The sequence below is a fragment of the Schistocerca serialis genome, chromosome 4, assembly GCF_023864345.2.
Source record: "Schistocerca serialis cubense isolate TAMUIC-IGC-003099 chromosome 4, iqSchSeri2.2, whole genome shotgun sequence".
NCBI classification, from domain to species: Eukaryota; Metazoa; Arthropoda; class Insecta; order Orthoptera; family Acrididae; genus Schistocerca; species Schistocerca serialis.
Window position 1 is genome coordinate 230,781,925 of NC_064641.1, and position 26,078 is coordinate 230,808,002.

General features: G+C 37.8%; 1 protein-coding gene across 1 annotated transcript in view; it reads left to right on the plus strand.

The window, feature by feature from the left end:
- LOC126473473 (histone acetyltransferase p300) overlaps positions 1-26,078 on the plus strand; it is a 171,376-nt gene that overhangs the window by 134,155 nt on the left and 11,143 nt on the right. The window contains exons 24-30 of the mRNA XM_050100549.1: positions 14,765-14,932; positions 15,085-15,318; positions 15,421-15,651; positions 15,735-15,854; positions 21,023-21,229; positions 24,296-24,637; positions 24,860-25,047. Coding sequence (XP_049956506.1) covers positions 14,765-14,932; positions 15,085-15,318; positions 15,421-15,651; positions 15,735-15,854; positions 21,023-21,229; positions 24,296-24,637; positions 24,860-25,047 — 1,490 coding nt within the window. The remainder of the gene's footprint in view (positions 1-14,764; positions 14,933-15,084; positions 15,319-15,420; positions 15,652-15,734; positions 15,855-21,022; positions 21,230-24,295; positions 24,638-24,859; positions 25,048-26,078) is intronic.

The following is a 26,078-nucleotide window of genomic DNA, read 5'->3' on the forward strand; positions in this document are numbered from 1 at the left end:
TAATTGTCTCTGAGATATTGAATTAATTGATCATGGATATTATCGTTGAGTTCCTCTATCGTGTAAGGATTTATTGTGTACTCTTTGTCCTTCACTATACCCTACAAATAAAAATCGCACAGAGTTAAATCAAGACTTCTAGCAGGCCAGATATTGTTACTAATCACTCTTTCACTGAACACATTGTGAATTGCGTGCAAAGAAACATTGGCCGTATGTGCCCTTGCCAAATATTGTTGAAAAAATTTTGCATAATGTTTTGCACATATTTTCCATGTGTAACTGTGTCATTAAAAAAAGTGGGCCTATTATTCTGACACCACTAACTGCATGCCACACCCATATTTTCTGATCATGAAGGGATTCCCCATGAAACACAACTGGTCTGTCTGCACTCCAATGTCGACATTTTTGGGAATTAACATACCCGTGTAAATGGAACCAAGCCTCGTCTGAAAACAGAATGAGGTAAGGATCCATTTCACTGTCATGTACTTGTTTTAAAACTCATTTGCAGAACTTAATCCTGTGCACAGGATCACCAGGTCAAAGTTCCTGTACTATTGATATTTTATAATGCTGTAGCCCAAGCAGCTTGGCACCTCTTTGTACAGAGGTGCACAATATTTGTATTTGCTGCGAAAGATGTGCAAAGAGACTTTTTAAGGGAATTTTCCAGGCGGTATACAATGTCATCGAGACGAGCTTCTGTGAGCACTGTATGTCATCGATTATGCCTCTTGTCTTTCTTGAACACATCCCGTTCCACAAAATTGGCCTGCAGTACCCTGAGCAGGTGGTCATCACTTAATGGAGCAGCATGCATATGACCTAATTTCTGTTTGTTTTTTTTCAAGCTGAGGTAGCGTTCAGGAAAAATATGACCCATTTTCTATTTCCGTCCTTGTCTGCTGAGGTAGTACTCCAGCTCTGACATAGAAGTTACAGGAAACCCCCATTTTAATGAATTACTGGGCCTCCTATATCCTGCGCAACATAATTAAAGCACCACTTTTTCAAAACCATGTAATTGTCCCATGTTCTGATGCACAAGCTTGAAATTTGGCTCAAAGGTGCCTTCAACCTTACTCTGTAATAGTCCAAAAGCATTGTGTCCTCTTAAGTCACCCTCAGGCACAGCAATGCTTCAGACAGCAGGATGTTGATACATATGGAAAAAAAGGATGAGAGCTGAGAAGTGCATGTGACATGTAAAGTTATTGAAGTCAAATTAGCACTAAATTTCATCACAGTTCTACCCGCCACCACTGTGGACATGTCACATGATAGAAAGGTTGTCACAGGCATTCTTACCCACATTTAACCTTTCTTTCGATGCCTGTGCGATGGAGGTTAAAACTGCAATGTCCAATGTTGAAATCACGCAGGTCCCTTATGAGTGACAGCAAAACATTTCAGACACATTGCTGCTCGGAATCAAAATGAAAAGGCCTCGATGTGGCATAAAGGGCATCAGTGAAATCACCCTTTTCCTTGGGACATCGATTCCCACACAGTTCATGGTAGAAAGTGACAATTCACAGTGCGCCCATAAATGTGACTTTTACAGGGAAAATCTGCAAAATACTCTTACACATCTGCAGACAGGCAATTTTTCTCAGAGGTGCGTATCAAGTGGTTGCCTCTCTGCAGACACCTTAGGCTACTTTGCAAGTTTTGTCTGTAAAGGTAGATTTTTAAAGTTCTCAGTAAATGCAGATAGCTACCACTGAGGGTTTTGCCAAACTGGGGTTCTTAGAGGAACGCTTTGCTGTCTTATTCTCAAATGTGTCAATGTTTCACTTCTCTGTGAACACCACAGGAGGACGTGAAACCCGTGCACTGTAAAGGATAGGAATCCTTTGCTACTTTGGATCATTTTCAGATTTTGTTGAATGGTTGTGAACGGTCTCTAGTGACTCAAACCTGTACAAGAGAGCAAAAATTGTGCTCACGCTGCAATCCAAAGGTGTATGATCACATTTAATAGGAACGCAACCTCACAGTGTCCACAGAGGAGGACTGAAATGTCCGAGTGTGTCAGCAATGTCAAAGGTTGTTAAGAATGTCTTTCTAGTGCTCATTGTACTGCGAACTGTCGGCCATGGAATGTTTGGGGAATAATCAACATCCCAAGAAAGGGGTGGTTTCATTGATGATGCCTTTTAAGCCACTCCCTGAGGCTCTTTCATTTAGATTCTGAGTGGTAGTTTGTTTGAAATGTTTTCCGTGGCCACCCATAAGAAAACTGTGTGATTTCAACTCTGGGTGTCACATGCTGACGTCCATTGCAGAGGCATCAAAAGAAGCAGTGAAATGTAGGTAAGAGGGGTGTGAAGACCTTCGCATGTGACACTTCCATGGTGGCGTTGGACAAAATTGTGATGAAATTTGTGCCAAAATGGCATCAGTAATACGCTTTACATCACTTAAACTTGAGAGGTCTGGCCTTTTTTTCCACGTGTCAACACCTTTCTGTGTTTAAATCATCATTGAGCCTGAGGGTGACATTGCAGGCTGCCACGTTCTAGGCACCATTGAGCCAAATTTCAATCTCATGCATCGGAATGGAAGATAATTAAGAGGTTTCAAAAATTAATCCTTTAATTCTGTTGCACAATATAGTTTGCTTTAAATGAGTGTTTTCCATAAGTGGCGGCTTACCACACTTAAATCAAAGACGTGATCAGAATGTAATTTCAAACTCTTTAGATGATGTAAGTAATTCTTGATCACAAGCTATCTTGCTGGAAACTAAAGTTGTTTAGCTTGATATCAAGGTTGTTTTCAATGTATAGTTTCTGTAAAATTCCCTATTTGTATCATGATTTAAAGAAAGCATTCAAATGAAGAGTTTAACACAGAAAGAAAGTTAAAGAAAATTCCTTAGTAATGACCTTGGTTTCATAGCAAAAAGTAAATAAATAAAAGCCAATAAAGTTAGTTTGCTTCTTTTTTCCAATGTATTCTACCAGCGGGTATTGTCACTGCAGCTGATTGATGTTCCAGGACTATGAAAAATTCCACATGTTGTATCAAATCCTTACACAGGTATGGACAAACTTCTTGCAGGTGAATCCTCCTCCTCTTCCTCCTCCTCCTCATCATCATCATCATCATAATCCACCATAATTTATTTTAGTTTGTTCCTTCACAAGAGTATCATGCAAATCACTTAACATGAGTTTGGGGTTTGAAAGTCAAGCTGTTGTCATGAGGCATAGTCCTGAAATGTGTCACTAGTAATAACATCTGTAATGACTTTCCATTCTTCTGTACAGAAATTGGCTTCAATTGCAGATAATGTTGTACCAAAGCCTGAATTTGCACAACAGCTTAGTGCTACCTGTTTGGCATACGATACTGCCCTTCGCTCGAGGAATGAATTCAGCCCTGCACAGTAACCATTTTGTGTTTTGTTTTCACTGATTGAATTATACCCAGGTCCAGAGGAGCCGGTATCTGTACACTTAAAATAGGTGGACGAACACATCATAAATACTTCTAGTAAATGAAGTTGCCGTCACATGTGGAGTAACAAGAATAATCTTTTCGATTCACCTAGTCTTGGTATCTAATCTTCTAATAATCTACCACAAATTTCTGCAGTCATCCAGACACTGTTATTAAAGCTGAAGTATAAAATGGTATTCACATGTTCTTAGATATCCCAATTTGACACTTTCCAATTATTGATGTAGACCTGTCAATTTTTCTGTGCTCATTTTACTTCCATCACATATTTCTACTTTGTTAAGAATAGATTTCTGATGGAACTGAATTGGAAAAGATCCCAGTGTCATCGAAACTGAAAGTCTTTCTGATTCGTGTGCATGTAGCAGCCTAACAAAGTGTTTTTCTTCCAGTATTCCACAACCCTTCTTTTTCCACTGAAATTTATGATTTTTGAAAACAATCTACCCCAACTTTCGTTGTACTCAATCTTCAGTATCAATACGCAGCATGAGAGTTGGGATGGGAACTTGTATAGAAGTGTGTCATGTTCATGTGGGGAAAGGGGAAATGGTTAGGTGCCAGTAGGACTCATGCACGTAGGGTTCCTTACAAATGTAATTATGCATATAGACAGTTATCATTCTGGGATGGATTCAAAGTCTTTTGAGAATGTTAATTTCAAGTTTAAAGTCTGATAACGAACAACAGTGGTATTTTATTTTTATATGATACAGTTGTAAATTAACAATTTTCTGAACCTTTCCATTTCCTTCTTACTAAATTTCATGATTCTACACCAAGGGGAATTACCCTGTAGGTTTTAATGAATTGAGTGTGCTAGTGTCAAAATATGTGACATAAATGGCTGTATCTTTTGATTGCATTGACTTGGAAGCTTAACATTTTTATACCACCAAAGGACTATCGATCTCAGTGGATGACTTAAATTTTGTGGTAATATGTCTATCCGTTCCTGAGAAAAGGACTCTTAATAGATGGAGGGACATACAGACAGACAGTCAACAAATAATGTTTTCCCGGCCTGGTATAATTACAAATAAACACTTTTAACTTTTTCTCTTAACCCGTATTGTGAAAATCTTTTTATCTTGCCAAATTTCATGATTCTTGACCAATGGGGAGTGCCCTGTCGGTTTTGATGGCGGATTTGTGAGCGTCAGAATATATGACATAAATGGCCATGTATTTTTGTTGCGGTGACTTAGAAGCTTAGATTTATTACCCTGTAGGTCTTGATGAATGATAAATGAGAAAAGTTGTATAAACTATTCAACAAAACTTTAAAGTAATTCCTGAAATCATCTAACTGTGAGAGAAAATGGAAGATTGTTATTTATGCTTTAGAGATACTAATTTACAGTATTTTTTATGAAAATGCAAATTACCCGGGGAAAAAATACAAACACTCCTTGACTAACCATGAAGCTCAGCAAGTAAACAACTCTCATTGAGTGAGTAAAATAGCTTGGGAAATAATTAGTAAAGAAAGTGGGGGGAAAAGCAGTATCTTGAACATCAAAGCTTAAAGTTAAGAGAAAATAATTAAATAATAAACAGCACAGTAAAGTGTGTAATAAATTCACGGAAAAGTTAAGCAAAATTGACACAAATGAAGTACATGACTGGGCATCTGATTTGATCACTAGGCACTCATTTTTCCCGGTAATCCTGAGAGAGACATCATATCAGTTATCTCAAAATATCAAGCCAAAATATCTTGCAAATGGAATAACATTTCACCCAAGCTGCTAAAGGAATGCAGAAGAGAATTAATTATACCTCTGACGTACCTAATAAATACCTCCCTCTGCCGTGGAGAACTCCATGATCTCCTGAAAATTACTGAAATTCTACCGATGCATAAAAATGAACACACAAATGACACAGAAAAGTTAGGACAAATATAATTAACTTCAGAACTTGACAGTGAAAGTAATATCAAATCAGGGCTAGGCATAGTGCATCAAGTAAAATCCTTTGAACAATCTATAAGGGACATTCAAATGAAACTCGGTCACTAGTGTAAAGTAACGTTAACAATTTTATTAACTCAAAAATAGTCGCCAAAACTGTTGGCACATTTATCCCATTGCGACACTAGCCGGTTTATTCCATTCTTGAAGAAGTTAATAGGCAAGCCTGGACCTAGTCACACACTTTGTCATCCGTTGCGAGTTGATGTCTGCGAATAGCATGTTTTAGAGATAAATAAATGTGACTAGGGTCTTCCGTTGGGTAGACCATTCGTCGGGTGCAAGTCTTTCGATTTGATGCCACTTCGGCGACTTGTGCATCGAGTTTTAGAGATCCAAACACATGAAAGTCACATGGTGAAAGGTCAGGTCTGTACGGTAGATGTTCCAGCATTTCCCAGCGAAACTGTTGCAATGTCGTCTTCACCATATTGGCCAGGTGTGGGCGGGCATTATCGTGCAGGAGGATAATGCCATTGGACAACATGCCTTGGCATTTCGGCTTGATGGCTCATCTAAGGTTCTGTAAAGTGGCTTGATAACGCTTGATGGTGGTTCTCCATACCAGGAACTCGACAAGCAGTGGGCCCTTGTGGCCAAAAAAGGACGACGTCATGACCGTACCAGAACTGGTGTGCAAGGCCTTTGATTTCTTTGGAGTTGGTGAAGTCGCATGTATCCACTGCTTCCTCTGACACTTGCTGCAAAATGGTGACACCATGTTTTTGTCACCTGTGACAATACGCGACAGAAAGCCATATTCCTCCTCGTGATAACAGTGCAGATGACTCAAAGACACCACCATTCAAGTATTGCGCTATTCGGCATATAGTTGTTGGGGAACCCACTGTGTACAGATTTTTTGAAATTTCAAGTGTTGATGCATTACGGTGTGGGTGATGCCCATGCTAATACCCAATAACCAATAGATCTCGTCCACGGTGATTCTGTGGTTGTCCAAGACTAAAGCATTCACTTGCGCAACCATTTCCAGTGTGATGACACGATGAGCCTGTCCAGGACGAGCATCATCTTCCAGTGATTTGCGTCCCTCAAGGAATTGTTTGCACCATTCTGTAACACTTGAACGACTCGGACTGTACTCACTGTACACAGCCTTCATCTGTCAATACATTTCATGGCCTCCAACTCCCTCCGCTGCCAAAAATCGAATCACTCCTCGTTGTTCCTGCTTACTTGCCTGCATGTTTGATAGTGGACGATAACTTGTGTGACCAACTTTTCTTTGCCATGAAACCACACTGGCGCTACGCAACATCAAACGGTGCACATGCATCAGTCTCTCTACCAACTGATGGCACTACCATAACCACAGTTACATGGTGCCACCTTACGTGTCAGGCAAAGGCACTGACCAGGTTTCACTTGAATGAACCTCATACATGTGGCTTTAGAAAGAGAAATCTACCGTAACAGCAGAAGCAACTTCCATACATAAAATTTTAATCTAATGATATAAAGGACACAAAGTAACAGTCACTTTGAGGGATATGACTAAATCTTTTGATACTGCAAATCATACCATTTTGTTACATAAATTAGAATAAAACAGTATGAGAGGAGTAGCCTTAAAACTTGTTCCTGGTATTTAGTAAACAGGAAACAGTGTGTTAAAGTAACAGAATGAATGATCAGTTGCTAAAAATTAAAGCAGTGTGCAGGGTAATTCAATGTGTTGAGTCTCAGTGAAGCATATTATGACACTTACTTTCCTTGTGTATTTAAATGATTTAATTGAACTCCAAAAAGTCAAAAGTATTGCTGCCAATAGTAGTGAAATCAGCTACATTATTCTGTCAATTTATCATACATACAGCAAATAACAATGTTTTATGTTACATTCCATCCTGGATTTTTCATGCAGCAAGTAAGCTATTTGTATATAAAGCGAAGATAACAGCAATGCAATTCCTACTTAATTTGCTGTGATTTTTGGGTGTGTGAGCGGTTGTGTGCGTGATAATGTGCACTGTTGCTGGAAAAGGAGCTAGTGGTCAAAAGCTGTTGTGAATAATGTTTTCTGTTGTCTTCTGCTATGTACTTTTCATCAATCTGCTATAGATGAGTAGCTGCCTTTCCCTTATTTTCCATGGTGCACCATTCAGGAATTTCCATTATTGTTCAACTTACAATTGTGTACAAATACCTGTTATGGAAGGAGCATACGGAACATATTTGTAAGAAAGTCAGTACAAATATGTGTTTACTGAAGTATGATACCCCAAAGAAAATATATTTCTGATTGGTAAAATTGCATCTGCATTATGGTATCCAGATCTGGGTTGGAACACCAGAAGTCTACGCAGATGGACATTTTAGACTACAGAAAAGGACAACAAGAATGGTAGTTAAGATAAACAAGAGAGATACTTTCTGAAAATATAAAATACTTATTACCTACGCTGTGTTCATCACACAGTCAATCATGTTTTTGAAAACTAAATTCAGAACATAATATAGTGAACAGTAATTTACTAACTACAAATCGTATGGAAGGAAGAATTCACATAATTACAAGTAATAAAAAGGCTGCAGACCACAGGCCACATACAATAGGGATAACTCTGTACAATAAACTGCCCTTTGATGTCAAGCAATAGTTGCTTAAGTGCTGTTGTTGAACCTCATGTTTAAGTTATTGTGCCATGTCACAAGTGTTCTGTGTAAACATATTTTTATTAGAATTAATTTGTTTCCTGTAAAGATGTATGCTATTGTTGAGTATTTGTCCATTGTAAAGTCAGTTTAGTTCTGACTGCATTTAGATTCAGGCGAAATGTGGTAGATGGTTAAAAAACACAAAGCAGTGAAAGCAGGACACGTCCCCATGGTTGGCAGCATGACGAAGTTTAACGTTCGCTCCCCACTACCTTTTTCAAATCTGGCCAAGCTGGTGCCACTACACCCCATTCACCCTTCCAAAATTGTCAACTCTCCTCGTGACATCTTATCAAAGTGTCACATGCAAACATAAGATGACTCTTCATTGAAGTTTATACAATGCTATAAATGTGAATGTAATATCATCCAGAAATTTTGAATAGCGAATTTGGGGGAAAACCTCGTCTTATAGTTGAATAAATATGGTAATTTAAGTACCTTCAAACAGACACCAGGGCGAATTTGGACAGTATGGCTTATTTGCTCTTTGCCACTGCATAGAAAACAAGAGTTACTTATTTTAACTTCCATGCGCCAGTTATTTTAAGCACAAGATTGCATTTATAGCTTTCCACAACTTTTATTTTGCGTCAATTGTTTCCCTAGGTGAATTGACAAAGTCTCAGTGTTAAAAATCCGTGCATTATCGTAAAGTGGAAACTTTCTATTGTTGCGCCGAGCGGGAAGTTATTGTAACCGTAATTGTTGACCCACTCAGTAGCTAACAGCATTGAGACAATTTCTGTAAAAGTTTGTCGAGTTTCTCGTGCAAGGTTATAAAATAACGACGGTTTTTGTAAAACTGTGTACTGTGTGGGGTGATTTCGGACAATGCCAAGAACTTATAAGAGCAGGAGAGGTGCTACAGTACGGTGCAGTTATGACCCGGAACTTTTAGGAAGCTGTTCGTGATATTCAGAGTGGTAAATTATCATACAGAAAAATGTGTGATTTGAATGGTATACCTAAATCAACCCTACAGAATAAAGTGCAGGAAGTACATCTGAAAAAAATGGGTGGACAGCCAGTGCTAAATAAAGAAGAAGAAGAAATGTTGAAGCAAGGTATCTTGAGGGCTGCACATTGGGGATTTCCCTTCACTAAAGTGGATATTAGATATTAAGTTAAAGGCTACCTTGATAAATCTGGCCGAAAAGAGAAGAAATTTCATAATAATTTGCCAGGAGAAGAATGGGTGCAGTTATGCCTCAAACGACAGTCAGAAGATGTTTCCTTTCGCTTAAGCGAAAATATTAAACGAGCTCGTGCAGAAGCGAACAAAAAGACTGTTAAGATGTTTTTCTCCAATATTGAGGAAAAGCTGGAAAATCTCCCACCTAGCAACGTGATCAACTATGATGAAACCAACATGTCAGATGATCCAGGCAAGCAGCAGATAATTACGAAACGAGGGAGTAAGCATGCTGAAAAAGTGATGGACTCATCAAAATCTAGTGTCTCAATAATGATCGCAGCTAGTGCTGATGGTAAACTGCTTCCTTCCTACATCCTTTACAAATCAGAGCATTTGTGGGACACGTGGCAAGAAGGTGGACCACAAGGAACCCGTTTCAATAGGAACGGAAGTCGATGGTTTGACCTGCCAGTATTTGAAGACTGGTTCTTTACAATCGCTTTGTCCTATTTGAAGAGGCAAAACGGGTCAACAGTCATGATTGGAGACAACTTATCGAGTCACATGTCTTTATGTGTTATTGAAGAGTGTGAGCGGAACAATATTTCATTCATTCTCCTTCCCCCCAATAGCACACACCTCCTCCAACCGCTCGATGTAAGTTTCTTCAGGCCAATGAAAGCAGCGTGGCAAGCTGTATTAACTGATAGGAAGAAACACACTCGTGGGACCATTTCCAAGGATGTCTTCCCATCTGTTCTGAAACATACAGTGACTAAGATTTCAGCAAACTCCAAGGAAAACATAAAGGGTGTATTTCGCTCCACGGGCCTAATCCCTTTTGATCCAGATTATGTCTTACGAAAATTGCCTGATAATGAGGAGAGCCAGCAAAGCAACGCAGACGCACGGTCTTCCACTTTTGAAGAAATGCTCAAAGAAATTCGTTATCCTCCAAATAAGCTTGGTAGCTCTCGCTGCCGCAAACTAGACATTCAACGTGGAAAATCAATCACTGGCCGAGATTTTCAAGGAAACGTAAATAGAGCTGAAACAAGTGACAGTGCTTCTAGGGATAATGAAAGTGAAAACAACACATCATCCAAAGAAGTTTTACTGCCGAAAGAAGAGGCTTTTCTTGTTGCCGAGAACAAATATAAACATGGAAACAAGGAGCAAACAAGGCAGTATGTTGGAGTGGCCACAAATGTTGGTGCTATGGAAGTAAGTGTGAAATTCTTGCACCTACACGAGAACAGTAAAAACATATTTGTTGTTTCCTAATGTCCCCGATGAAGAGAGAATACAAAAATTGCAAATTTCGAGAATACTTCCCTCACCAGTTGAGAAAAGAGGAATGTTCATTTTTTGAGAAGATGTGCTTTAGACTCGAAGACAATCGTCTATTTAAAGTTCTTGCAACTTCATTTAGAATGATGAGTGAGAAAAATTATTTTGACCTTTTAGTTAAATTACTTTGTTTGTTTCTGTCTGTTTCTAATATTTCAGTGAAGAACTGTAAAAAAATTTTATTTAAATTCTTGCTAAATAAAAACTTATCGGTAATATATAAAATTCATTATATCATTCCATATCACTTATTCGTAACAAAGGGCTACCTTAAAATGTGCAAAATGTCACCAAAATCAAATAAAAAGCATGTAGAATTTTTAAAAAACGCAGTAACTATCTGAATTCGCCCTCTAATACTGTAACTTCGGACAGAGATTTAAAAAACACGTGTCCGAAATCACCCCAATCCATGAGGTGGCTTTCGACACTTTATTTAACAGCCTCAGATATATATACCTACACATATACTTTCTGGTTCTGGGATATTTTATTCGTTACACATATACCCTACCACTTCCATAACAATCACTTTAATCTAAGAATATATATGAAAGTTGCAATCAAAATAACAACAAAACTGTCCGAAATCACCCTGTTTGACAGTACCTTAAAGAATAAACAAGCACTTCATTTCGATTCAGGTGAATGGGAAATGGAAAAGTGCTCATGTTCAATGAAGGATTTAAAGTTGTAGTGTTCCATTGTGAACCTGGTAGTGCATACAGCCATAAGCTTGATTTTGTAACAGAAATATGATTATTTCTAAGCCTTACTTTTTGTTTCAATATATGCATTTATCTTTTACTGGAAAGAGATGTGTTATTAGTACAATAGTATATCTCACCATAAATGAAACTGTGACGTGGACGGCAAACAAATAAATGTATGTGAATCCGATGTGCTGCCAAGTTAGCACCTTGTTTACTTGGAAAAAGTACATTAGTTGCTGCTATCGGCATAATCACATTGCAGCAGCCATCATCATCAATACTTTCATCAAACAGTGACACTTACTATCTCAAATCAGTTTTAACCTCGTCTTGTTGCAATCAATGAGTATCTTCAACTCATTACAGTCATGCGCAGATGGCACATTTTTGAGCAGTTGCTTCTTAGTATATACCGAAGCCAAATAAAAGTCGTTTATGGGAGTCACATAGTGCATATTTTTGTAGTGTGTACCACTCTCTTTGTCCCTAAAGTGAACATATTGACAATTTGAAAGATGGGTGCCTTAAGAATAGAAAAGGTTTGCTGTCATGTGAATAAATAAGATCTTTATATCTTTTTATTAATTCTCGTATTGTATGACATAATTTGCCTTCAAGTGATATTATTTTAAATGTTCAAGCACACAGTTGTTTGCTATCATTCACACATGTGTGCTATCTGTTTGCTTCATTTGGAATAGATCTGTAGTTCATTGTCTTCTAAATATTAATAGACTGTAAGTCTGGTAGACATAAAATGTTAAATATTGTCACCTACATATTTTGGTTAACAAGTTCAAGAAATAGTCAAATTCTGGTGTACTGACAAATTTAGCTACACAGTATGAGTGAAGTTGGTTCCAAATTATTACCCGAATTTTCAAATAATTCTTCTGGAGAGAGAGAGAGAGAGAGAGAGAATCGAATCGAATAAGATGGTTGCACTAAAAATGATAGTGAAGGATATCTGCAGAAAATTTGCTTGAAGCCAATTAATTTTCCTGGGAGAATTGTCTTTATTTGGTAGAAAGGAAAGGTGCTCGATTCTCATTTAATAAAGAATGCCGCATCTGTTGCACTGCACCCCACCTCCCTGAGAGAAGTGAAGAAGTTGCGTTATATTCAAATTCTGGGATTTTTGTCGAAAAAATTCTCTCTCTCTCTCTCTCTCTCTCTCTCTCTCTCTCTCTGTGTGTGTGTGTGTGCGTGCGCGCCCGCGTGTGTGTGTGTATTCCTTACTTTAACAAATGTTAAAGAATAGTTACTGTAATCCTGCTTGTATTATTTACCGCCTTTGCTGTTATCCGTTTTGCACCTATATTATGTTTGCTGCCTTCTTTGGTATTCTGATTAGTTAAATGCTTTAAATATTCTTACTGTATTCATTTTGGTATTCAGTTTCTCCTATTTGTATTAGTTAACACATGTTCCAACTTTATTCTTAACAATACAGACTTGTACTACAAATCTTCAAATGAAGTCTGTTGGGCTTCTTCTACCGTATTTACTCGAATCTAAGCCACACTTTTTTTCCGGTTTTTGTAATCCAAAAAACCGCCTGCGGCTTAGAATCAAGGGCAAAGCGGAAGTTCTGAAAAATGTTGGTAGGTGCCGCCACAACTAACTTCTGTTGTCGAATATATGTAGTGCTTCGCAGGCACAAAGATAAATACTGGTACCAAAACCGTTGCGTCAGTAAATAAATTTAAAGAAAAGGTGGAAGACGAGCTTTTTTTTCTCCGCCCTGAGTTTCGACCACTGCATTTTCATACATTATCCATCGAAGTAAATACAAATTCCGTATTGTTCATCTTCGAATGTAGCAGCATTTCAATGCACTACGAAAATCCGACTGGCAAGACTGTTTGGGATGTTTGTCAAAATGGCCAACTCTGCATTCTGAATTTTTTCCTACCTGTGAGAAGAGATGGTTGCTAATAGGAACTTTCATAAATTGTGAATCACATGCAGTATTCTCTTCACCATAATAATAATGAATATAAACATTTTGCCATGTATTCTTTCATGTTTGCTGCTATCTCATTTAAATCCTGTCTGCCTAATAAACTACGAAACTAGAGTGAGACAACAGCAAACGCGGAAGAATATACATATCATGCCATGTTTATATTCATATTATTCTTATGCCAAATAGTGATACAGTCAGAAATGAAGCACGGCAATTGATTAGATTTTTAAATCTAAGATGACTCTAATTGTCTGCAAAGATTTTCAAACGGAGAAAAATTTTTGCCAAACTTTCATTCAGAACATCTTCTATCATACGCAGTCTATTATTTGGTTCTTGTTGATCATTATTAAAGAAAGCGGCAGTGTAAGTAACAACAAATAGCAGTCTCTTGCCATTGTTTCGCTAATGAGACAATTCCTCTCCTTTTTTTCTTTAAACTGTAAGCGGCGGTAGTGCGCACAAAAGCAAGCCATGCCGCAAGCGGCGACAGGTCGTAAACACTCATTATCAGAAAGCGACAAACAATGCATGACACAGTACAGTAATGCATTTTCAGGATTGAGTGATGTAAATACCTATAACAAAGAGAACGGCACTTATCAGATCAAAGAAAAATAAGCAATCAATTCAAACCAGACGAAGCACGTGAAAAAGGAAGGGTACCCGTATAAATATGGACGGAGCGCCTGACGCATAGCAACGGCTACCTGGTAAAGCTTAACTGCTAAGCTTACGACTCGAACCAAACTACTATGGTTGTACCGTCATTCATTTGACCTAAATTGTCTCTCATATTACAATGGACCAACTTTGTTTTGATTTGGAGGTGCGGCCTAAAACGTTTCTCTTCTCTTGAATTTTGAGTCTCAGATTTCTGTGCGGCTTAGATTCGGGAAATTCCATCCAAGCATGCCATAATGTCGCAGAATATTTTATTAACTGTGACATTTGTGGCTATGAAAGTTTTTGTTTTCCAATATACATTACTGCAACTTTCGGTTCTCATACTGGATTTTGGGAAGGAACAAGATAGAGCAAAAGGTCTGAACGTATGTATACACTGGAGATTTAATAATGTCCAGTAGTTAGTATAAACCACAGTTGATAGTAATTTATTTCAGTATATTAGTTCATATTTTTTAAAAAAAGTTTTGAACAATAATCTTTAAAAAAAAGTTCGTATGCAGTTCAATATCATTTTATGCATCAGCGATGTAACAAATAGGTGCACAGCAAAAGTTATTACTCTAGCACTAACGTATTTGTTTTACATTACTTCATGTCATAGTTTTTGCTGCCAGGAATAATCTATCTTCAATGATGCTTCGCATATTAGCCCCTGAAAATGGAATTCTAGTGTTCGATTAGAATTGTAAATTACATTTAATCTTAGCCTCCAGAACTGATTTCTATAATGTGTAGATATATAGAAAATAATTTTGATCCAGCATTTATTTTCCAGGATATTCTGAAGCAAGCAGTGGAAGATAAATTAATTTCAGCAGCTGAACTGCCATATTTTGAAGGTGATTTCTGGCCAAATGTTTTGGAGGAGAGTATAAAAGAACTTGATCAAGAAGAAGAGGAAAAGCGCAAACAAGCAGAAGCTGCAGAGGCTGCTGCCAATGCTGTAAGTGTAAATGCATTGCACATCAGATGAAATAAAATGGTGTAGGATGTGTGTTTGGGGGGGGGGGGGGGGGCTAATAATTCTGTTGTTGAAATTCCGCTGTATCTGTATTAAAGTGTTTATTACATCTTATTCTCCATTTGGTGTTTCAGATATTTTCACTGCAAGAAGAAAGTGAAACAGGACCTGATGGCAAAAAGAAAGGTCAAAAAAAGGCTAAAAAATCGAATAAATCTAAAGCCAATCAGCGAAAAAACAGTAAAAAGTCAAATACACCGCAGACCGGAAATGATCTTTCAGCAAAAATTTTTGCTACAATGGAAAAGCATAAAGAAGTTTTCTTCGTAATCAGGCTGCACTCTGCGCAATCTGCTGCCAGCTTGGCAGTAAGTAGCAGATTTATTTATTTATTTGTTTATTTTTGTATATGAGAGTTCATTTATTTCAGACATCGGTATATCTAATTTTGTTCTGTTTTCATGTTGCAGCCCATTCAGGATCCTGATCCATTTATAAACTGTGATCTTATGGATGGAAGAGATGCATTCTTAACAATGGCACGTGAACGCCATTATGAATTTTCATCATTGAGGAGAGCCAAGTTTTCATCTATGTCAATGCTTTATGAACTCCATAACCAAGGACAGGACAGATTTGTATATACTTGCAATAATTGCAAGGGTCATGTAGAAACGCGTTACCATTGCACTGTTTGTGACGTAAGTGCTTCATTATATTGCACAGAGTTGTTGTTTTTTATAACAGATAGTTTCGTCATGCCTAATTCTGTTATTCTCCGTAGGATTTTGACCTGTGTGTTCAGTGCTATGAGAAAGATGGGCATCCTCATAGGATGGAGAAACTTGGCTTGGACTTGGATGATGGCTCCTCTCCTTCAGATCAGAAGCAAGCTAATCCTCAGGTACAATTACATACTAGCTTAGTTTTTTGTAAAAAATTCCGAGGGAGCCTTCCTGCAAAAGCTTTCTTTGCTGTGTTAAACAAAACAATGCACCTGTAAATACAAGTAGCATTGTGAATGTTGATACTTAAAACTTAATGTTTTCAAACTTCCCCGCCACCTCTGCTCCCCAGTAAGGAAAGTTGTTCAACTGTTATTTATGAACGGAGAGAAAGCTGATAGAATTCTTTTTACTTTCTTGAATTTATTTTACTGAAGAAAAGAATGTTGGCCTTTTTTTCTTTGTTATGACACTGAATACTTAAAGCAAACAATGGAAGTCCAGGGTGGAATAGCAAGAATATTATAAAAAGGTGATTGCTGCTCATCATGTAGAGGGGACGTTGAGTCGCAGACAGGCACAACAAAAAGACTACTATACATTTTAACTTTCGGAAAAAGGTCTTTTGGCCAAAAGCTACAATGTATTGCAGCATTTTCATTATGCCTGTCTGCAAGTCACTGTGTCCTCAGATGGTGAGTAGCAATTTACACTTTTCATGATATTGTTGATTGTTTAAAGTGGTTACACTAATGACAAAATGAGTCTTAACATAACTGTGTGTCTTCCAGGCTCTTGCCTCTTTTTCTCTTGGTGTGATTCTTCTTCTTACATGAAATTAAGGGTAAAACCAGAAAGCTAAACAAAAAACAATTTCTTCTCATGGAAACAAAGTAAGTGAAACAGTCCCTGTAGAGAGCACCATGACGTAAGTTTGGTTCTGTCCAGCGAATTTAACACTAAATAAATTTCTAAATTCTCTTTGTCTTTAGGTGGGAAAACAATCAGCAAACCACTTAATTCTGTTGCCACAGATCTCTAAATTATGTATTGAAAGTATGAGTGTTAAATACTTGTCAGCAGTTTTTTATAAGGCACATTAATGTGCTACTATCTCAGAAAAAATTGTAGATATTATTCACTGTAAACAGCCTTAAGCAGATATCTTTTATTCGAACTGTGGTGGTTGTAGTATTGAGAAATCCTTGTTTTAAATAAGAATATGTAGTACTCAGTAACCTCTCTGAGAGGCTGTGGAACTGCACAGATCTTAGTACTGAGTTTCTTTTTCATGTCCTTCATTGAAATGTCATTTCAGATTGAATTTTTTTGTATCTTATATAATTGGGTTTGAGTGATTTCATGAACACCCATGTCCGCCTGCTTAGCTGGGTGGTAATGTGCTTGCCTCCAATGCAGTGGGCTCAGTTTCGATTCCCAGCTGGGTTGGAGATTTTCTCCGCTCATGGACTGGGTGTTGTGTTGTCCTTATCATCATTTCATCCTCATCATCGGCCACAAGTCGCCCAATATGGTGCCGACTGAAATAAGACTTGCACTTGGCGGCCAAACCCGAATGGGACATCCCGGCCAACAATGCCATACGATCATTTCATTTCATTTAATGAACACGCATGAAAGCCTTTTGCATACCTACATCTCAAGTGATGTACAGTAAGAAGTCACTTGGAATTTATTGTAAAAGGACACTTCGTGTAAAAATGAAGTATCGGAGTCTACAGTGTCTACTTGCATCATCATTGACTCCCGTCTCACGTGACCTTCATTGCTTCAGATGCATGAGCATGATAAGAATAGTCAGATAACAGTTTTGCATGTTTTTGATTTGAGTGTTAAAATAGTTCATTTTAATCAAGGGTTGTCCAAAGAGCCGAAGATGGCATATATATATATATATATATATATATATATATATATATATATATATATAGAGGGAAACATTCCACGTAGGAAATATATATCTAAAAACAAAGATGATGTGACTTACCAAATGAAAGTGCTGGCAGGTCGACAGACACACAAACAAACACAAACATACACACAAAATTCAAGCTTTCGCAACAAACTGTTGCCTCATCAGGAAAGAGGGAAGGAGAGGGGAAGACGAAAGGAAGTGGGTTTTAAAGGAGAGGGTAAGGAGTCATTCCAATCCCGGGAGCGGAAAGACTTACCTTAGGGGGAAAAAAGGACAGGTATACACTCGCACACACGCACATATCCATCCACACATACAGACACAAGCAGACATATTTAAAGACCATATATAAAAACAAAGATGAGGTGACTTACCGAACAAAAGCGCTGGCAGGTCGATAGACACACAAACAAACACAAACATACACACAAAATTCAAGCTTTCGCAACAGACTGTTGCCTCATCAGGAAAGAGGGAAGGAGAGGGGAAGACGAAAGGAAGTGGGTTTTAAGGGAGAGGGTAAGGAGTCATTCCAATCCCGGGAGCGGAAAGACTTACCTTAGGGGGAAAAAAGGACAGGTATACACTCGCACACACGCACATGTCCATCCACACATACAGACACAAGCAGACATATTTAACGAGTGTATACCTGTCCTTTTTTCCCCCTAAGGTAAGTCTTTCCGCTCCCGGGATTGGAATGACTCCTTACCCTCTCCCTTAAAACCCACTTCCTTTCGTCTTCCCCTCTCCTTCCCTCTTTCCTGATGAGGCCACAGTCTGTTGCGAAAGCTTGAATTTTGTGTGTATGTTTGTGTTTGTTTGTGTGTCTATCGACCTGCCAGCGCTTTTGTTCGGTAAGTCACCTCATCTTTGTTTTTATATATAATTTTTCCCACGTGGAATGTTTCCTTCCATTATATTGATATATATATAAAAACAAAGATGAGGTGACTTACCGAACGAAAGTGCTGGCAGGTCGACAGACACACAAACATACACACAAAATTCAAGCTTTCGCAACAAACTGTTGCCTCATCAGGAAAGAGGGAAGGAGAGGGGAAGACGAAAGGATGTGGGTTTTAAGGGAGAGGGTAAGGAGTCATTCCAATCCCGGGAGCAGAAAGACTTACCTTAGGGGGAAAAAGGGACAGGTATACACTCGCGCACGTACACACACACACATGGGTCTGACTGATGGAGACTGAGAGTTTACCTGTAATCGTTTGTAACACAATTGGTTAAAATGCTTTTTCTGGGAAGGTTTACTTATTCCTTGCTCAGCATCTACTGTATACTTTTTTATTGACCACAGAAAACTACCATGAGATTTCACTGTTTTTTTTATTCAATTGGGACACAAAAGTTAAATTTACAAATTATTAATACTATTCATTGTTAGAGCCTCATAATTATTGCACTTCCCTGCACAACATTCACATTTTTACATCTTTTCAACATGGCTATGATGTTACTCTGTAATAATGTGTTCAAATTCAGACTTAATTTGCATTTATTCTTATTTGGAGTTACTCTCAGGGCTCTGAATGATACCACTTACCTACGCATATTATGTTCCTGCAGTTCTTCTTATGTCATATTCTTCTCACTACATACCAAAGTAAGGGAAAAAGAAATTCTGTGTGACACATGTTTAGAAACCTGCTTCGGCATCCAAAATAGTGCATTTTGTTTGGGTTTTGTGTGTGTTGTTACTGTATGGAGATAATGCAAAGGTGATTTGAGGCTGGTAACCTGCTTTTGTACTTCAGTATTAGTTTACAGTTTTAATATTGTCAACAATTTCTGAGCCCCAATGTTTCATCAAGGATATTGGGCACACTGAGCAGTGAGAGTGTGAGGGGAGGACTTTCGATTTGAGAGGATAGACTGAATGACTAATTCATAGATAACTGTTGAGATTGAGGACTTTGACAATAGTGTAGTTTGTGACATGATGATTCAGACTTGACTGACCAAGACAGAATGGAAGAAACTCAATAGCAGTGTAGGAAACAGCAAATGTGGTATGATAGTGACACACATTCATTTTGTTCACTTCGTAGCAAGAATCACTGATACATAGATTTTTTTTTTTTTTTTCCATCTGAGCAAAAGAACAGGATTCTGATCTATTGTGACAGACAAGAATGTTGGAACTCGGAATTGGCTAAATATCAACTTTGATTAGTAGTGAGAAGCAATTTGTTTTTGAAATGGCAATATAAAGCAATTTTTAAATCTGATCACTACCTACTTCCAGTTATTACAGTGGTGGATCTAAAAAAAACTTAAAAATACTTGTAAATTGTCAGCATGTAGCATTGTTTACATGTGGCTGTGTAATGTGAATGTAAAGTGACGGGTTTCACATTGTTATGATTCAGGGTTCAAATCATTCATTTAACATGAAACCAACACTAGTGTGTGTGTGTGTGTGGGGGGGGGGGGGGGGGGGGGTGTTCCAAATGTGGTGATTGCTCAGAGTGGGTGGTTTATCCTTTGCCAATAATCAACCATCCACACAATCTTCACTTACATTTTCCATGCTTTACTTTTTCTTTTAAATACAGCAGTGGCCATCAGTGTTTGAGAATAAGCATGAGGTTCACTCCATACAATTTCTAGTGTGATCTTCCTGAGTGTATTGTATTTTCCTAAACTTGGGGTCGTCTGTGTCCTGTATCACTGTGTCACGGAACTAAAAAAAAAAAATTATGATTGAAAATCCTGGATAGAGTACAAACAGAGATGTCAATAAAGGTAGCTGTTTATCACGTAGAAGCAATTTTTAATAATAAATAGGTACTGAAACTGGAAGCTCAACATTTTAACCTGTTGTTGGTGTTATCTGTTGCTCGTCACTTTTTTGCTGTAAAATGGTGCTTTTTATCACTATTTATTGAAGAAATTTATGAAAGTTATTTGATACTTTCGAAACTCTGCATTGAACAGTGAGAGAAATTTCCTCAACTATCAGTTTTATTGTGACTCTTTTTCATGATAACGTAAATTTTTTTTTTCGTTATTTAGTAGGGAGTAGGTGAAACATCAAAAAAAGCCTAGCACTGGATTATGGTATATTTACCTTTGATATAAATTTGTAAGTGATATTTGATTTGTAAGCTTAATATTGCCATGTGTTAGTTGATTAAGAGGCTCAGTGAAGAGCAGAGATAAACAATTAAATATTTTCTTGAGCTGTGAAGGTAATACTTTGGTTGGAGGGGGTGGGATGGGTGGGAAGGACACTCCACACTGAATTTCCACAATGTAGCTGTAGAGTGGCCGAAATAGTTGGGCACAGATATAGTTTTCAGTCACATGGAAGAATTGTGTGTGCAAGGAAAACAGTTTCATTCTGTTTGCATTAACATTTGAGACATAAGACATAACAATTTAACTTTACAGGAGGCGCGAAAACTTTCAATACAGCGTTGCATCCAATCATTAGTACATGCATGCCAGTGCCGTGATGCCAACTGTCGCCTGCCCAGCTGTCAGAAGATGAAGAGAGTTGTGCAGCATACAAAGATATGTAAAAGGAAGACAAATGGTGGCTGCCCCATATGCAAACAGCTTATTGCACTTTGCTGTTACCATGCAAAGCATTGCCAGGTAAATACATTTTTTAAATAATATTCCATTGAAGCAGGATGTGGTCTGCAATTGGTTCTGTTAAATTTGCGACAATATGGAAATAGTTAAAATTAAATCTAGTGAGATATGTTATCAGGAAAACCCAAGTCTACAAATTAATTAATGATAATTAATTGTTGTCCCATTACTTTTATATACTACTTGTGACTGGCCAGGTCAGTCACAAGAAGCATCTAACACAAAAAGAACAGAATAGCAAAGGTACAACATTTTATTAATTACAATAATTTTGGTATGGGGATTCATTGCTCCTGTGAGTATTACTTGACGTTAAATCCTGAGATTTATAGGGTCATGGCTTATGATGTCATGCTGCCAAGTACCTAGGGCTTCCCCTAAACGTCACACTCGGCAAATTGTTCATTTCCAGTTGTGAAAATGACTGCAATGCAGATGCAGTATATTTGAGTTAGTGCCGTATTTGTTGTGCAATATGTGTGTGTTTGGGACTGGTCCTGTTCAGTTTTCTCCCGTATATTAATAGAGTAGATGTTAGTTATCCTAATACAGTATGACAGTTTTAAAAAAGAAATACTCAAGAAAGATGCCTCTAAAAATGAAATAATTCCCGAGCACTCGTAAGTACAAAAGACTTTGCACAATCCTAGCTGAATGAGTAAGACTGAAGTCTCATGAAAGAAGAGTCACAGGTCCAAACCATCATTACAGCTTCTCTCTCTCTCTCTCTCTCTCTCTCTCTCTCTCTCTCTCTCTCTCTCTCTCTCTCCCACCACCACCCCCAAGTGAAATTCATAATAAACAAATATTGAACCATAATTTTCTAATGAAAATAATGTAATTTTATGTTTAGTGATGGCTCACATGAAATAAATTAAAATTTGGTACAGTCATGGGAAATGACTTAATCAGTAATAATCCAGAATAAATTTTGGCTGCAGCAGAGTTCCCGCTGAAATGAAAGTTTTGTCATAGATTCGGACCAGATTAATGTGCCAGGAAGTTTCATTGATAATACTAGTGCATTTCTCCACAGAACGAAGACATTAGTGGGCATTAACAGTAAATAGAGGTTGTATAGGATACCCAGGAGAAAATGCATTTCCAGCTGACCATCAGATCTTTGTGTGAATACAGTCCAACCTTTTGAATTTTTTACGTACTAGAATCCAATAGATGACTTCTGAAGGGATACCCCCACAACATTACATCTTTTACACTATCTTTAACTCCATGTACTATTAGTATAAATTGTGCTAGGGAGATATGTTGTTAATCCAGTAAGCATATAATAGCTCGCAACTTGTTTACTAGCACATTTTCTGGAATTTCTTGCCTCAGTGCAAGAGTTATATCAGTATAGTTTGGCATTCTGCTACCATATGTACATATGTGCTGCTGCCAAGGCAGAAACATGGCTGCTGTACAGTAGCTCACTCTTTAAACGACTCGCTGAATGTGACGTCTAGTGGCAGGACTAGATAGATACCTGTGGCCCAACGGCATGAGCCGTGATGGTAGAAAGCTCAGGATTTACCATCAGGTGCAGATTAGCACTACACTTCTCCTACAAACACATGATGCAGCTTTAACACTTTCATTGTATCCATCATTTCCTTGTATTAGCAAACAACCAGGTCCATAAGTACAATGTTTTGGGGAAACTTCTTTAATAATTAAAGAAAGATGGTATTTTGTTACAGGTTATTATAGACCAGTCATGGACAACTCTTGGTGACCTGTGGGCCTGATTCACATACGTACTTAAGATTGTGGGCCATCTTGTCACAGGACATGATAGCAGTCCTAGTCTACTCAAAACTGTAGCATCCTTCATGTTAGTGTTTATGGGGTAACACCATTATATGAAGGGCACCCCTTACCTGACACAGCAGGCCAACAAATTATGCCTAAAAGAACTTGCTTTTGAGAGTATATTCCTTTTAAGTTGGCCTGGAATTTCTTCTGTGAACCAGACTGAAACTAATTGAGAGCTGGACGTGACCCACGGGCCGCAGGTTGTTCACTGAGTGATAGATGTATACTTTTATGACTTTCCAAATCAGTTGTTTCCTGTATCTCTCATCCCCCTTTCCTCCCCACTTTTGCTCCAGTTCCTCCTTTATGTACTCTCACTACAAGCCATGGAATCACTAATTATTTGCTTTTGTTTTCAATTTCTTTCTCTAGTTTATTCTTAAATGTAAACTTATTCCTGACACACCTTACATTGTATGGGTCACCAAGGAATCTATTCTTCTTAGTATATCCTCACCCCACACCCCCTTCCCGGCATATTTTCCCCATTTTCAGCCTACTACTAATTAACTGAAACACTTGCCACAGTGATCTGTAGTTCTGAATAATAGCTATAATAGTCAATAATAATAATAATAATAATAATAATAATAATAATAGAAAAGATTCTTCTACTTGCTGTTCCTTTTTCATTAATTGAGAGTGAAGCATAGTAAAGCATACTTGGAGATTATTGGGAAAATGTGAGATATTGATACAAAATATGGTATTGTGGGGATGTAAGAGAGAGGGTGGAGGGCATTTTAAACAATTCACAGGTTTGCGTTGTATAAAAAATCTTTTTTCTGCCAAGTTTTGAGCTCTTTAGACAGTATGTCAACAAACCTGTAAAAATGCACATTTGGCAGTACCTGTATAAATGCTTGTTTGGAACATTTTGACACAGGTATTAATTTTGAAGCCAACACACATGTAATTTGCCTCTGCTGCTGAAAACATTTTCACAAATACTAATGGAAAAATCTTTCTTGTGCATGTTTCTTTTACCTAAAGTTGAAAACTCCAATATACATCAACACAAGTTCAGAGAACTACAGTAGAAAGCTTCAACAATACAAACAAGTCTTACAGCACATTCATGAGGAGTAATGTTTTGTCATTAGTATAAATTATTTCTCTCTCTTAAATTGACCAGTTACTGAGATTTTTATTGTATTTGATTCTCAAGACAAACTTTTTACATTATTATGAAAGAAACGGAAGTTAAATATCTTTAAATACTATAGTACTTCTAATTAATCTTCACAGGAAACAAAATGTCCGGTGCCATTCTGTTTGAACATCAAACATAAGCTGAAGCAGCAGCAACTCCAGCAAAGATTGCAGCAAGCACATCTGCTACGAAGGCGCATGGCAGCAATGAACACTAGGACAACATTACCTGTTGGTCCACTACCAGGTAGTTCAGGGGCAGCAGGGGTGCTTGGTGCTGGTGGTGCAGGTTCAGCAGTTAGTCCAGTGGGTGTTCTTGGGCCAGCAACATCAGGTGCTGGCATGGTAGTTGGTTTGCAGCCTCCACATCAACCAGGCATTGGTTTGAAACCAGGTGCACAGACTCCCAATGCCAATGTCCTGCAGGTTGTAAAACAGGTAAGCTATAATGAATAACCCCAATTTTCTTCATCCTTTCTTTTTTTATTATTAAAAAATAGAAAACTTCTAATTTGCATACCTATGTCACTTTTTGTTTCTGCTGCTCGAAGTTATCCATGATGTATACCAAATCAAATGCAAATTAACTTTTTGTTTAGGTTACGGGTATATATTTTAAGTATAAAAAGATTGTTACTTGAAGGTGTGTTCTAACTATAGGTCCAAGAAGAGGCTGCAAGACAACAGGCACCTCATGCTCAAGTGGGGTATGGGAAAGGAAATCCTCCAGGTGTTGTCACTCAGGCAATGGCTCAAGTTATGCCACCTCCTCAGATACAAAGAGCTATGGGTCAAATGGGTCCTAACCCCGCTACTCACCTTATGCCTATGGATCAGTGGACTCCAAGGTATTTTATTTTTTTTATATATAATTTTTTTATTCGTAATGAAATAATACTGCTGCATCAACAAACTTAAATCCCAAATGTATGGTTAATGTTTTCTGTTATGAATTTCTTTACTCAAGCAATGTAATGTTCATTTTATAGCTGAAACCTGTTATTATTATTATTATTATTATTATTATACCAGTACAAATTATAATATTGCTTAAATAAATAGTTGTTTGCAGAGGCAAGTAACAGCAAATCCAATTGTTATGTAGTTGTAGTAGTAGTAGTAGTAGTAGTAGTAGTTGTTGTTGTGATGATGATGATGATGATGATGATGATGATGATGATGGAGGATGATGATGATGATAATAAATTGAACAGAAATGTATTGATGGCGTGTTGCTAATATTTTGAAACGGTTCATAAAGGTTAACTGTATTTGAGGTGTGTGTGTGTGTGTGTGTGTGTGTGTGTGTGTGTGTGTGTGTGTGTGTGTGTCCAATTGTAAAGCTTATTATACCTCGTCTGTCCAAAAAGTTGGGAAACTAGAGTAATAAAAAAATAGAGAAGAGTGAAGATGGTGCTTCAAATGCTTCAGGTTCGTTCCACTTCAGTGCAATATGCAGACCATTCGTACAGCCAGTGCAATATGCAGACCATTCGTACAGCCATGTGAAACTTCACAAAATTTGACTTGTAGGACATCCCCAACTGAGAGGTGTGATTAATAGAATGACATGCTTCAGTTTTAACAACAGTTTATTCAATCCATGAGCAGTTTCGGGAAGTTAAAATCCCATTTCATGTTGTATGAAAAGAAACTGTAACATACAGAAGAGGGGGAGAGAAATCTAACAACATATCTGGAAAAACCATAGCAAACGCTCCAAGCCACTGCATCTTGGGCAGGACTAGAAAAAAATAAGAGCAGAGGACATGACAACCTAAAAATGTAACATTCAGAAGGGCAGGATGAAAGAAATAGGAACCAAAACCAAACTTGTACTCACATTGTCCACCATCGAGCAGCCGCGCTATGGACAGCA